This window comes from Stegostoma tigrinum, chromosome 7 (genome assembly GCF_030684315.1).
Source record: "Stegostoma tigrinum isolate sSteTig4 chromosome 7, sSteTig4.hap1, whole genome shotgun sequence".
Lineage (NCBI taxonomy): Eukaryota > Metazoa > Chordata > Chondrichthyes > Orectolobiformes > Stegostomatidae > Stegostoma > Stegostoma tigrinum.
In genome coordinates this window covers 26,518,706-26,531,497 of record NC_081360.1, presented here as the reverse complement: position 1 = coordinate 26,531,497, position 12,792 = coordinate 26,518,706, and the positions used below count along the sequence as shown (strand labels likewise).

General features: G+C 43.7%; 1 protein-coding gene across 8 annotated transcripts in view; it reads left to right on the top strand.

Moving 5' to 3' along the window:
• The window catches only part of LOC125454231 (protein unc-80 homolog), a 246,595-nt gene that overhangs the window by 102,061 nt on the left and 131,742 nt on the right, over positions 1-12,792 (top strand). For all 8 annotated transcript variants that reach the window (XM_048534782.2, XM_048534788.2, XM_048534790.2 and 5 more), the window contains 2 exons: positions 5,127-5,339; positions 11,289-11,424. In XM_048534782.2, coding sequence (XP_048390739.2) covers positions 5,127-5,339; positions 11,289-11,424 — 349 coding nt within the window. The remainder of the gene's footprint in view (positions 1-5,126; positions 5,340-11,288; positions 11,425-12,792) is intronic.

Genomic DNA, 12,792 nt, shown 5'->3' with positions numbered 1-12,792 from the left:
GATCTAATTTTTCCCCAGTTCTCAATTTGATATGACTTCTTCAGGGAATACAAGAAACACAATGAGACTTTAAGAATCCTCTACCCTCTATCAAATCACTCAGAAGGCTATACAATTACAATAAGAAAAGAACTAGCCATTTAACCCTTTCTGAACAACCATTTTTTAAATATTCATTCATGGGATTTGGGTGCCTCTAGCTAGGCCAGAATCTATTGTGGTGATCGAACTGCACTCTTGAACGTTGCAATACTTGGCACCTAAAGACCAACATTACTGTTCGGAAGGGAATATCGTATTTTTGACTTAGTGACAGTGAAAGAATGATATAGTTCCAACTCAGGATGGTGGCAGTTATGTTGGTGTAGACTCGATGGGCTGAAGGGCCTTTTCTGCACTCTATGACTCTATGGTGGTCAGTTTTGAATGGAACTTCCCATAGACAGTTCCCCCCTGAAGTCCTGCTTGGCAATTTTTCCAAAGCTTCTGAATCACTTACATTTCGGAATTGAACTTGAGTCTCATTGGAGTTTTGTATAAAAATAAGATGGTGTGATTTATTTCTTGTGCAATATTTATGTAATCAAGTAAGTTCCCATTTTAGATCAGCTTATTCAGCTTTAGTATCACAAGTTTAATAGCAACAAACTTACACTTTAATGTTTTGTGACAGGACTGAGAAAGTATATGTGATATAACGTGCTATATTGGATCAGCCTCTCACATTGACTCAGCCTGTTTCCTGCTCCTTTAGCCTTCCTTACAGACTCTGACCCTCCTATTCTCCTGTTTGTCTTCCATTCTCTGCTTCCCTCCCTGACATTTCCACTTGTCTTGCCCCAACGTCACTCTATCATTTGCAGCTGCTGTCGCTTACTTCTCCCAACTTGCTGCTCTGCTCCTGAACCCTCATTCATTGCAATGAGAGGAAACGGCAAGTGAGATATTCAAGCAGGGAAGTGGTGAGTAAGGTAGTCAAGTAATGAATTGGTGAGCTGGACAGTTCGGCAAGAAAATGGCAAATGGGAGAGTCAGGCAATGAAGTAACAGATGAAAGAGGGTTGGCAAGAAAGAGAGGGTTAACATGGCCTGTGCTAGAGACAGCGAGCAGGAGGTATGTAAAAAGAGTTTGCTAATTTTGTTTACATGTTAAATTGATTACATTTTAAAAGTAACTGCATTTAACTTGTATAATGTTTATTTTTCCAAGATAATAAAATGTGAGGCTGGATGAACACAGCAGGCCAAGCAGCATCTCAGGAGCACAAAAGCTGACGTTTCGGGCCTAGACCCTGGGAAATATGTGAAAGAAGCTAACTACAGATTTTTACATTGGTTGTCAGGGGATGACCTGATTTGCTTCAGGACATTTCCCCCTTAATGTTTTACTTTTCAGAAACGCAACTACAACTTTAAAGGTGTTGCCCCTTGTTTGCTTTGGGTACAACTTCTGGCAGCTTGGTGGCTCTTGGGGTCTTAGCTGTGTCTCTGCAAGACACCTGACCCTGCCATCAAGACACCATCGGAAGGGCTGAGCAATTTGTACAGGAGAGTGAAGGATCCAGGCATTTTGAAGGGGTTTCAGACACAACAAAAAACCCAAAGAACTGGGGATGCTTGAAATCTGAAGCCAAAACCGAAATTGCTGGAAAAGGTCAGCAGCATCTGGGGAGAGAAAGCAGAGTTAACATTTCAGGTCCAGTGACCAGTCTTCAGAACTGATGGTAGCTAGGAAAAGGATGGTTTTTATGCAGAAGTCAGGGTGGGGGAAGGGTGCAGTAGTGAACGATGGTTGGAGATCAAGCCCAAAGAAAGAGAGAAGAACAGTTGGACAGACAAAGGATTGGTTAAAGGTCAGTCTGGGGGAAATCATTAGCTGCTAATGGGGCTATTAGTGGTTGACAATGGGTTATTTGTAGTTGCAGCCCATGTGATGATAAGGGCTGGTGTTTGGGGGGTGGGGACGCTGCGGAACAGAGCATGGAGAAAGTGCTCAAGGCCTAAAATTGTTGAATTCAATGTTAAGTGCAGAAGGCTACAGAGTTTCCTAGTGGAAAATGAGGTTCTGTTGTTCCAGCTTGAGCTTTGCTTCTCTGGAGTGCTGCAGTAAGCCTGAGACAGAGACATTGACCAGGAATTATTTCATATTCCTTTGAGAGAATTTCATATTACTTTGAGTCCTCAGCCTTTTGCTTAGGAACACAATTCAATGCCTGGGACCAAGCAAGAGCAGGTGTCATCACAGAGGTGAAGGTGCTGCAATTGTTCAGAATTAACACAATCCTCACAGACAGTGTGGTCAGATCAGTGAACAGCCTGCCTCCACCTTCAGCCAGGCAGCAAGTCAACTGCATGGTAATGTTCAACACTGGAAGACACCATGCTGACTGGAACAATAAATGTGCCACAGTGGTGTTGCAATACATTAGGTAATATACACATGGATTACACATGAATAAGATGAAGACAAATCTAAAAAATAATTGATTACATAATAGATAAAAGATGATTGAAGAGATTAGTTGGTAAGAAGTTGTCATTTTCTTACCAGAAACTGAGCACAATGTCTAGTAAACTTTGGTTATGTGTCACAGGCAATCAAGTGGATATAATGTAGTGGCTTTGATATCTCAAACCCCTTCCACCCCCTTCCAGGTCAATGCTCACACTCTTCCAAGACAGGCATCTTGTCAAGTGATGTTAGATACACAGAGTGTGATGGCATCCTGCAGGGAATCAATAGCCCCTTGGCATCTATATCGTGTGCTTTGTCTCTGAGGCCCTGCCTGTGTTCTTGTGTCATCTTGTTCCTATAGTCCAAACCACCTCTTCCTCACACTCTTCTGGCTCAGTGTCAGAGTCCTTTGAGCATAAAGCTATGTAGCATGCAGTGTACCCTACACAGTCCACACTGCAGATCCCCACTGAAAGGTCAAGGCACCTGAATTACAAGTTGAGCAGGCCAATGGCTGCCTTTCGTTGTATGTTCTCTGGGCATTTGTTTTCAGCTGCCGCAGAGCTGTGAGCAGCCACTTCTTTAAAGAATACCCTTTGTGCCTGAGTATTCATCTGTGCAGCTGTGTGAGAGATTGTGTGAACATTCATTCGCAGCCTTGAGTCATGACAAATAAATGAGTCGTGACATTTACCAGGGTAACAGGCACAGACATGAAGCAGTCTTTTATGATGGTTGCTAGGCAGCCGTTTTTTGATGCCCTTTAAGATTATGCCTGGTCTCCACTCTGTATGACAGTCCTTATTGCAACGTGCGTATCTAGCAATTGTGGAAAGCATACTACAGAGATAAATCCTGTTGCCCTCCCTGGCTGAGATGTTATGTCAATGACATTAGAGATATCGTGGATCTGCTCTGACCACCCACTCAGCCACACAGTGACAGGGGACCCTTCAAACTGATCATGCAAATGGGAAAGGCCATGCTGAGTTCAGCACTCCTGGCAGTGAATGTGTTTGGATTGACTTTGGCTACAGGTCTTCATGCAGATGGACACACAGCTTAGGACATAAACTCTTTGAACCAATGTAGCCTCTTTCTGCATTATCTCTTTTTCTCATGTCTAGGAAAGTGAGCCTGTTTCTATAAGTCCTTAGAGGTAGCTACCATCTGAACCTGTAACACCTCATTCTGGCAGGTACTTGGTGTTAAGTTTCACAAACACTAAAATACCCTCTGCTCCTCCACAATTCCTAGTTTCTCATTAAAAAGATATTCCAGTCTTTGTTTTTCAGATCCAAATTGGATGACGTCCCGGTTATACAAGTTGAACACCATGGCACCCCTCCAGTTTTAGGCACTGACTTAATCTCTCAATGTTTCTTTGCAACTTGCTGCTCATAATCATTTACACTTCAGTCTGAAACTGACAAGTAGATGACAAAATGACCAACATTTTGATATTTAGGTCATTGAGGAAGAGGGTTTAGAAGTACTTCACATGGCCTGTTGAATGTCCTTAACTATAAATTGGAAAAGAAATTCATGCTAGATGAGAAAATATTTGAATATTGGTTATAATTTGAATGGCCTTTTAAAATGCAATTTTTTATTATAGATCCCTTAAAATGGAAATAATCCTGTTACTCTTTATTTGGTAATTATTCTGGAAGTTTAAACAGATTTAGATCATAGTGCCAGACTCATCTTTTGGCTGCCAAATGACTTGGTGTATTGCAGTTCCAAATTTTATTGTGAAAATTATTATTGCATACTACCTTGGGAAAGAAATTTGATTGCACAGAAACTTTTATAACTGTGATCAATTTGATGCATTAAAAATATGAACATGGAAGCTTTGGAAAGGGTGCAGAGGAGATTTCCCAGGATGTTGTGTGGTATGGAGGGAAGGTCTTACGAGGAAAGGCTGAGGGACTTGAGGCTGTTTTCATTGGAGAGAAGGTGGTTGAGAGGTGACCTAATTGAAACATAAAATAATCAGAGGGTTAGATCGCGTGGATAGGGAGAGCCTTTTTCCTAGAATGGTAATGGCGAGCACGAGGGGGCGTAGCTTTAAATTGAGGGGTGAAAGATATAGGACAGATGTCAGAGATAGTTTCTTTACTCAGAGAGTAGTAAGGGAATGGAACGCTTTGCCTGCAACGGTAGTAGATTCGCCAACTTTAGGTACATTTAAGTCGTCATTGGATAAGCATATGGACGTACATGGAATAGTGTAGGTTAGATGGGCTTGAGATCGGTATGACAGGTCGGCACAACATCGAGGTCCAAAGGGCCTGTACTGTGCTGTTATGTTCAATGTTCTATATGCCAGACCAAAAGTTAGATATCGTGACTGTAATGTCATATGGACTACTAAATTTCTTTCTAAGTACCAGTGAAAATGTAATAAGTGAACAATATTTTCAAAATATCGCTGTTTTTACCCACAGGACATGGCAAGCAGTGGCAAACTTTTTTAAAACATCTGCTTAGCATTTCAATTGAAGGGTTGAATGTAATGGATGATGACTTTGATTTACACAGCTCTCACTGAATACTTTTTTAAAGATTTTTACACAACCAGCTAGCATGCAAGACAACACTTTTTGCTATATCTCAGTACATGTGACAACAATAAATCAAGCTCAAACATTTTCTTCCCACCTAGGAAGCGCCAGTGGTGGCAAGGGCAGCACTATTCCTGGAGTGTGCCCGGTTTGTACATCGTTGCAATCGAGGAAACTGGCCAGAATGGATGAAAGGACACCATGTAAATATCGCTAAAAAAGGCTTATCCCGAGGAAGATCGCCCGTGGTTGGAAATAAGCGTAATCAGAAATTACAGTGGAAAGCAGCAAAACTCTTCTGTCAGTGGGGTGAGGTAAGAAAGGAACATTTGGCATAATAAATAATACCCAAGAAATGAATGGGTGTATGTCTGTACTATTTTAATAATGGCTTTAAAAATGTCTCAAATAACGTGTACAGTTTTAAGTTCTTGTTTATCATAATCATACATGATATCTAGAGAACAATCCATGTAAATCCAACAGGAAAACACCACAGAAGGAGAGAATTTGAGTTACCAGCAAATATTCTTGAATCTTCTGCAAAGCTTAATATTAGAATAAAGGGAGGGGGCCAAACCAATGTGAGGGAAACAGAGTAAGCTCAGATGATTTGCACTGGCAAATGGATTGGAGTTACAATTAATTTATCAGAAAGTAAACATGCAATACATGGCAAAAGGGATGAGAAGTTATTATGGTGGTATAGGAGACCATTTGGAGCTAATACCATCGCTCGATTTAATGATCCTATTAATGTTATTGCCTAATCTATCTCCACACCCAGCAAGTTCATTTCTCCTAAGCTCAGTCCAATTTCCTTCCAAAACCATCAAATATCTCCATTTTCACTCCTTGCATAGACAGTAGGTTCCAGGCTATTATCACTCACTGCATAAAATAAATTCTTCCTAGTATCTCCCTGTAATTTTTATCCAAAATTGTAAGCCTCTGATCCCTTGTTTTGTATCAACAGCTAACTGGAGCAACTTTTCCCGGCCTACTTTAACTAAACCTGCCATAATGTTGTACTCTTCTATTCAATCTGCCCTCATTCTCTTTTGCATCAAGGAGAACAGCAGTTTCTCCAACATAACCTTGCAGTTGATCTCACTCATACCAAGAGTTATTCTGGTAAGTGGTGTTTCTCAAGGACTATTCCACCCTTCCTGAAGCAATATTCTAAGGCCCAGATCACCCAATAGGCAGATAGTCATTGTAGCAGTGTAGTCTGGAGATGCACATTGGAGCAATGCAGAAATCTAAATAGAACTGATGCTGCAGGAATTGCCTACAAAGTTAAACTATCCAACATTAATTGCCTAGCTGTGGAAACCCTAAAATATCCCCTAACATTGGAATCTGAGGCCACCTCACACTCCCTCCGCCATGACACCCTCTCCAACCCTTGACATTCCTGGAACTGACTGGCCTCTGACCCTCAACCTGACACCTCCCTGCTCACCTGGACCTGACATTGCATCCTCTCGCTCTTCCCCACCCCCCAAAAGTCCCCAATCCACAATGCCAAGCTGTCTTCTCCTTCTCCAACTCAAACTCCAATGGATCCAACATTACCCAACTTGACTTGGCACCACCACTATCCCTCCCACTCACCTAGATGCTACTTTACACTCATTTGCCATCCTATCTCCTCTAACCCATCTCCTCATCCTACTGTTGATACAAAACAAGGGATCAGAGATTTACCATTTTGGGTAAGAAATACAGGGAGTTATAAGGAAGATCCTGGCATCCTACACCCTTAACTTACTTTATAGATGTACTTCCCTAGCAGCTGTCCAAGTTTCGAAGGCTGTTAAATCTCAGAACACAGCATAAACTAGCGAAAAAGGGACATAGTTTCCACGTTAGTATTTCTTGCTCCCATCTTCTTGAACTCGTGGACAGCTGGGAAGTGTCCAGGTCTGGAAAATTCCACAGAGACACTGCTCCAAGGTTAGTGGCTCATTTTAAAATGGGCAAGTTGGGAGGATATTCCAGAACTTTCTGTAGTAATAATAACATGCATGCATATCTTTAGTTCATCAACCTGTGCCTTGAATGAAATAGTTTGCCATTTCAACAGCACATTGCATTTATATATTGTCCTGATGCAGTAAAACAAAAGATGGCAAATCACAAGAATGTTGTAAAGCAAAATTTGGCACAATGTTATGTAAGGAGTTATTAAGACAGCTGAGCAAAAACTTGGTCAAAAAGATGGAGGTTTATCCAAGACATCTTAAAACAAAACGGAGATGTCAAAATATGAATTCCAAACGTTAGGGTCTCGGTAACTGAAGACTCAACAGTTAAAACTGGGAGCTTTAGAAATGCGAAATTGAAACAACACAGAGAGTTCAGAGCAGGAGATTACAGAGGTAAGGCCAAGAAAGGATTTCAAACTAAGGATAAGAATTTTAAAATTAAAGTGCTACTTAATTGGCACCCAGTAAAGGTCAGCTAGCACAGGGGCGATGGGTGACACATAATTTTTATTGCAAGACCACCACAAAAAGCAGTGGAAAAGCAGACATCTATATTCTCAATCCCAGTCAAATAAAAGGGATGTTATACCATTTGCTGTAACTGAAGATATACACTTGCAATCTATCTCTTTTAAACCAAATTTAAGGAGAAATTTCTTTTTCATGGAATAATATTGTCGTCAGTAATTTCCAGAGAGATGCCCTTACACCAGCTTTGGATGAAAATGAAACCTCACAAACTGTATACAGAAATGTCATCCCATTTTTTAAAATGCCAGTGTAAATACATCTTAAAACATTTTGTCTCCATGAACTCACTAGAATTGCCTTTACCAGCTAAGCCATACTAAATAGAGAAACTTTCCAGAATGGAAGAGTGCACAATTAATGTTTTAGGATGAGTCTATGTTATCCTACATGTTGCTTTGTCTGAATGACCATTCCTGTTGGAGCTTTATGATACTACAAAGCAAACTTTGTTTTAACCAGCACTTATCAATTGACATTCTTGATAAATCAGCATACCTTTGTATACCTCAAATACTGCGATCTACCACGATGTCCAAGTATTTATGCTATAAGTAAAGAATAACACAGATGCGTATATCCCCTGCATTATGTTCCCATTATTTACTGTATGTTTTTACATTGATTTTAGCAGGTGTGTTGGTGTTTTACGGAGATTTTTTGAGGGATATTGATGTCTTGAAGCTTTGCTTGGTCAGGATTTACAGCAGTTACACAGTCCTCTTGATTATACAGAATATATAACCAACTGGCATGCCCATGATCCCATAGGTGCCAGTTAGTTAAAAAAAAGCTTGCTGCACCTAATTTTCCATGTTCCTTATAAGCATAATAGCATAAGCGTAATAATTGTGCTATTCAGACCTCAAGGACGAAGATGGCATGACAATAAAATACCTGACTAAAACTGCAATCCTGTCCAAAGTAGCAATACGTGGTTAACATCAACTCATTAGTTAACACTTCATGAATGAAAATGAATGATTGGAAAGTTAGAGGTTGATGCCCATAGTTCCTGGTTGTCCAGATTTTATTTTTTTCCACTTCACGTTGAATTGTGTCATTCAATTTTCCCTCCTACCACTCAGTGTCTCCCTGCTATCTTATTGGAGAATGGGAACCTGCCATGTGGATCCACTGTGAAGGTCCTGCCTTCTCTAACTAGACCAACATACGGAAACCCTCTGATTGAACCTCTGGACGCTGTGTCTCTCTCAAAGAGAGCAGCCCTATGGTCCTCTGAAACGACAGCAAATATACCTTTTACATCAGAGATAATGGGAACTGCAGATGCTGGAGAATCCAAGATAATAAAATGTGAGGCTGGATGAACACAGCAGGCCAAGCAGCATCTCAGGAGCACAAAAGCTGACATTTCGGGCCTAGACCCTTCATCAGAGAGGGGGATGGGGTGAGGGTTCTGGAATAAATAGGGAGAGAGGGGGAGGCGGACCGAAGATGGAGAGAAAAGATGATAAGTGGAGAGGAGAGTATAGGTGGAGAGGTAGGGAGGGGATAGGTCAGTCCAGGGAAGACAGACAAGTCAAGGAGGTGGGATGAGGTTAGTAGGTAGGAGATGGAGGTGCAGCTTGGGGTGGGAGGAAGGGATGAGTGAGAGGAAGAACAGGTTAGGGAGGCAGAGACAAATTGGCCTGGTTTTGGGATGCAGTGGGTGGGGGGGAAGAGCTGGGCTGGTTGTGTGGTGCAGTGGGGGGAGGGGATGAACTGGGCTGGTTTTGGGATGTGGTGGGGGAAGGGGAGATTTTGAAGCTGGTGAAGTCCACATTGATGCCATTGGGCTGCAGGGTTCCCAAGTGGAATATGAGTTGCTGTTCCTGCAACCTTCGGGTGGCATCATTGTGGCAGTGCAGGAGGCCCATGATGGACATGTCATCTAAAGAATGGGAGGGGGAGTGGAAATGGTTTACGACGGGAGGTGCAGTTGTTTATTGCGAACCGAGCGGAGGTGTTCTGCAAAGCGGTCCTCAAGCCTCCGCTTGGTTTCCCCAATGTAGAGGAAGCCACACCGGGTACAATGGATGCAGTATACCACATTGGCGGATGTGCAGGTGAACCTCTGCTTAATATGGAAAGTCATCTTGGGGCCTGGGATGCGGGTGAGGGAGGAGGTGTGGGGGCATTTCCTGCGGTTGCAGGGGAAGGTGCTGGGTGTGGTGGGGTTGGAGGGCAGTGTGGAGCGAACAAGGGAGTCACGGAGAGAGTGGTTCCCACAGCTACCTCCTCCCACCCACCCTCCTGCAAAAATTCCATCCCCTATTCCCAATTCCTCTGCCTCCGCCGCGTCTGCTCCCACGATGAGGCATTCCACTCCCGCACATCCCAGATGTCCAAATTCTCCAAGGACCGCAACTTTCCACCCACAGTGGTCGAGAACGCCCTTGACCTTGTCTCCGGCATTTCCCACAACACATCCCTCACACCCCACCCCCGCCACAACCACCCAAAGATGATCCCCCTCGTTCTCACACACCACCCCACCAACCTCCGGATACAACGCATCATCCTCCGACACTTCCGCCATCTACAATCCGACCCCACCACCCAAGACATTTTTCCATCCCCACCCTTGTCTGCTTTCCGGAGAGACCGCGCCCTCCGTGACTCCCTAGTTCGCTCCAAACTGCCCTCCAACCCCACCACACCCGGCACCTTCCCCTGCAACCGCAGGAAATGCTACACTTGCCCCCACACCTCCTCCCTCACCCCATCCCAGGCCCCAAGATGACTTTCCATATTAAGCAGAGGTTCACCTGCACATCTGCCAATGTGGTGTACTGCATCCATTGTACCTGGTGTGGCTCCCTCTACATTGGGGAAACCAAGCGGAGGCTTGGGAACCGCTTTGCAGAACACCTCCGCTCGGTTCGCAATAAACAACTGCACCTCCCAGTTGCAAACCATTTCCACTCCCCCTCCCATTCTTTAGATGACATGTCCATCATGGGCCTCCTGCAGTGCCACAATGATGCCACCCGAAGGTTGCAGGAACAGCAACTCATATTCCGCCTGGGAACCCTGCAGCCCAATGGCATCAATGTGGACTTCACCGGCTTCAAAATCTCCCCTTCCCCCACCACATCCCAAAACCAGCCCAGTTCGTCCCCTCCCCCCACTGCACCACACAACCAGCCCAGCTCTTCCCCTCCACCCACTGCATCCTAAAACCAGTCCAACCTGTCTCTGCCTCCCTAACCTGTTCTTCCTCTCACCCATCCCTTCCTCCCACCCCAAGCCGCACCTCCATCTCCTACCTACTAACCTCATCCCACCTCCTTGACCTGTCCGTCTTCCCTGGACTGACCTATCCCCTCCCTACCTCCCCACCTATACTCTCCTCTCCACCTATCTTCTTTTCTCTCCATCTTCGGTCTGCCTCCCCCTCTCTCCCCATTTATTCCAGAACCCTCACCCCATCCCCCTCTCTGATGAAGGGTCTAGGCCCGAAACGTCAGCTTTGTGCTCCTGAGATGCTGCTGGGCCTGCTGTGTTCATCCAGCCTCACACTTAATACCTTTTACATGTGTGGGTATTATTCAACATGCAGCTGCACAGAGAGGGAAAGGAAAAACAGTGAAATGAATGGCCATCAATGCTTATAATTTGAATGTGTACCACAGTTACTGCTGAAATGGAAACTGGTTCCTGTAAAAGGTTTACTGCTTGCTGTTCTTATGTAAATACTTCAATTGCTGTTCTGAAGCTTTGATTCTGGATTCATTACAGGCTATTGGGAACAGGTTGAATGAACTGTGTCATACAGAGAGTGAAAGCCCAGCAAACATATTGAGTTTCATCTATGATGATGAGACTAAACGAAGGCTGAGGAAAGAAGATGAAGAAGAAGACTACCTTGATGACAGTATGTCTGTGTTCTTTTATTTTAACAATGGCAAAATTTCTGGAAAACTGAAATAAAAGCAAAATGCTCGAAGTACTTGGCATGTCGAGCAACAGCTCTGCAGAGTGGAACAGAATGAGTTGTTTCAGATTGATAACCTATCATTAGAACTGGAAAAGTTAGAGATAGGACAGTTTTTTGGGCAAGTACAAAAGCAGGGCAGGGTGATGGGATGTGAAATAGTGGTGGAAGATCAAAAGGGAAGGACTATTCTATGTGGCACCCAAGAGGGATGATCATAGAAGGCAAGAGAGTTGGAAATCGGTTAGTAAAGAAACAGAAGTTGGGATCAGAATAAGTATAAATGAGAAAAGCAGAACATCTTCAACAGCTGCTATCCAAAATAAACATAATAGACTCAGGCGTTATGATCTGCAGTGGTTTAATTCAGTGTTCTTGAGCCCAGAAGGCTGTAAAATGCCGAGTTGCAAGTCTACTGTTGCTCCTTCACCCCAGTTACCTCTCATCTGAATCCTCTACTCATATCCCACTCTGATCTTCATGTCCTCAGCCTCTTACATTGTGTCAATAGAATAAACTTTTGGAGAGCAAAAATGCTGCACCCAGACCCCTTTTGGCATCCGTAGATACCTCAAATACTAGCTGAAATTTATCTCTGAATTTTTGGCCACCTTCTGCATCCTCCACAACTTGGCCTTCATGAGAGTGCAGCCCGTGTCACCAGAGTTTTGGCAATCACCTCGGGAGGAGGAGGAGGAGGAAGATGATGACAATGATGGGAGGAGGCATCCAGTCCATGATCTTTCTAGATAGGCTGGTCATTAACATCGAGCAGTTGCCATGAAAACTGTTGCTCCACACCAACACCTTGCCATTTGTTTGGAATTGCCAAAGTCTTGAAGTAACAGACATCACAGCGCTATTGCTCGGTATTAAATTTATCCAAAAACACTACTGTATTACATGAAATATTCACCTGTTCCTCCTCGTGCTTTCCTTGAGCCTGTTTTGTGGATCCCTTTGCCTCACCTAGGGTTTCTGTATAATACTAATCCATGGCAGCAAGCCAGGAAGGCTTCTTACATTTACTTGAGGAGACTGCAGATGGTATTGTCCACCATCCCCCTGCAGCTCTGGGACCTCAGGGCCTAGCTTCAGGCTGTACCTGTCTTGACACAGGCATCAGCAACACGGACTGGCAACACTTAAACTAAGTTCTGAAGTGAAAGTGAAATGGGTTGTAGAAGGTGCAGAAGGCAGGAATATAACTCATATTTGGTGGTAGAGCCTCTCCAATGGCCATTTCAATACTGTACAACACTGTGTGCTTCAGTGGGTGAAGATCAGAGTTTCTACTGTTGTTTCAGT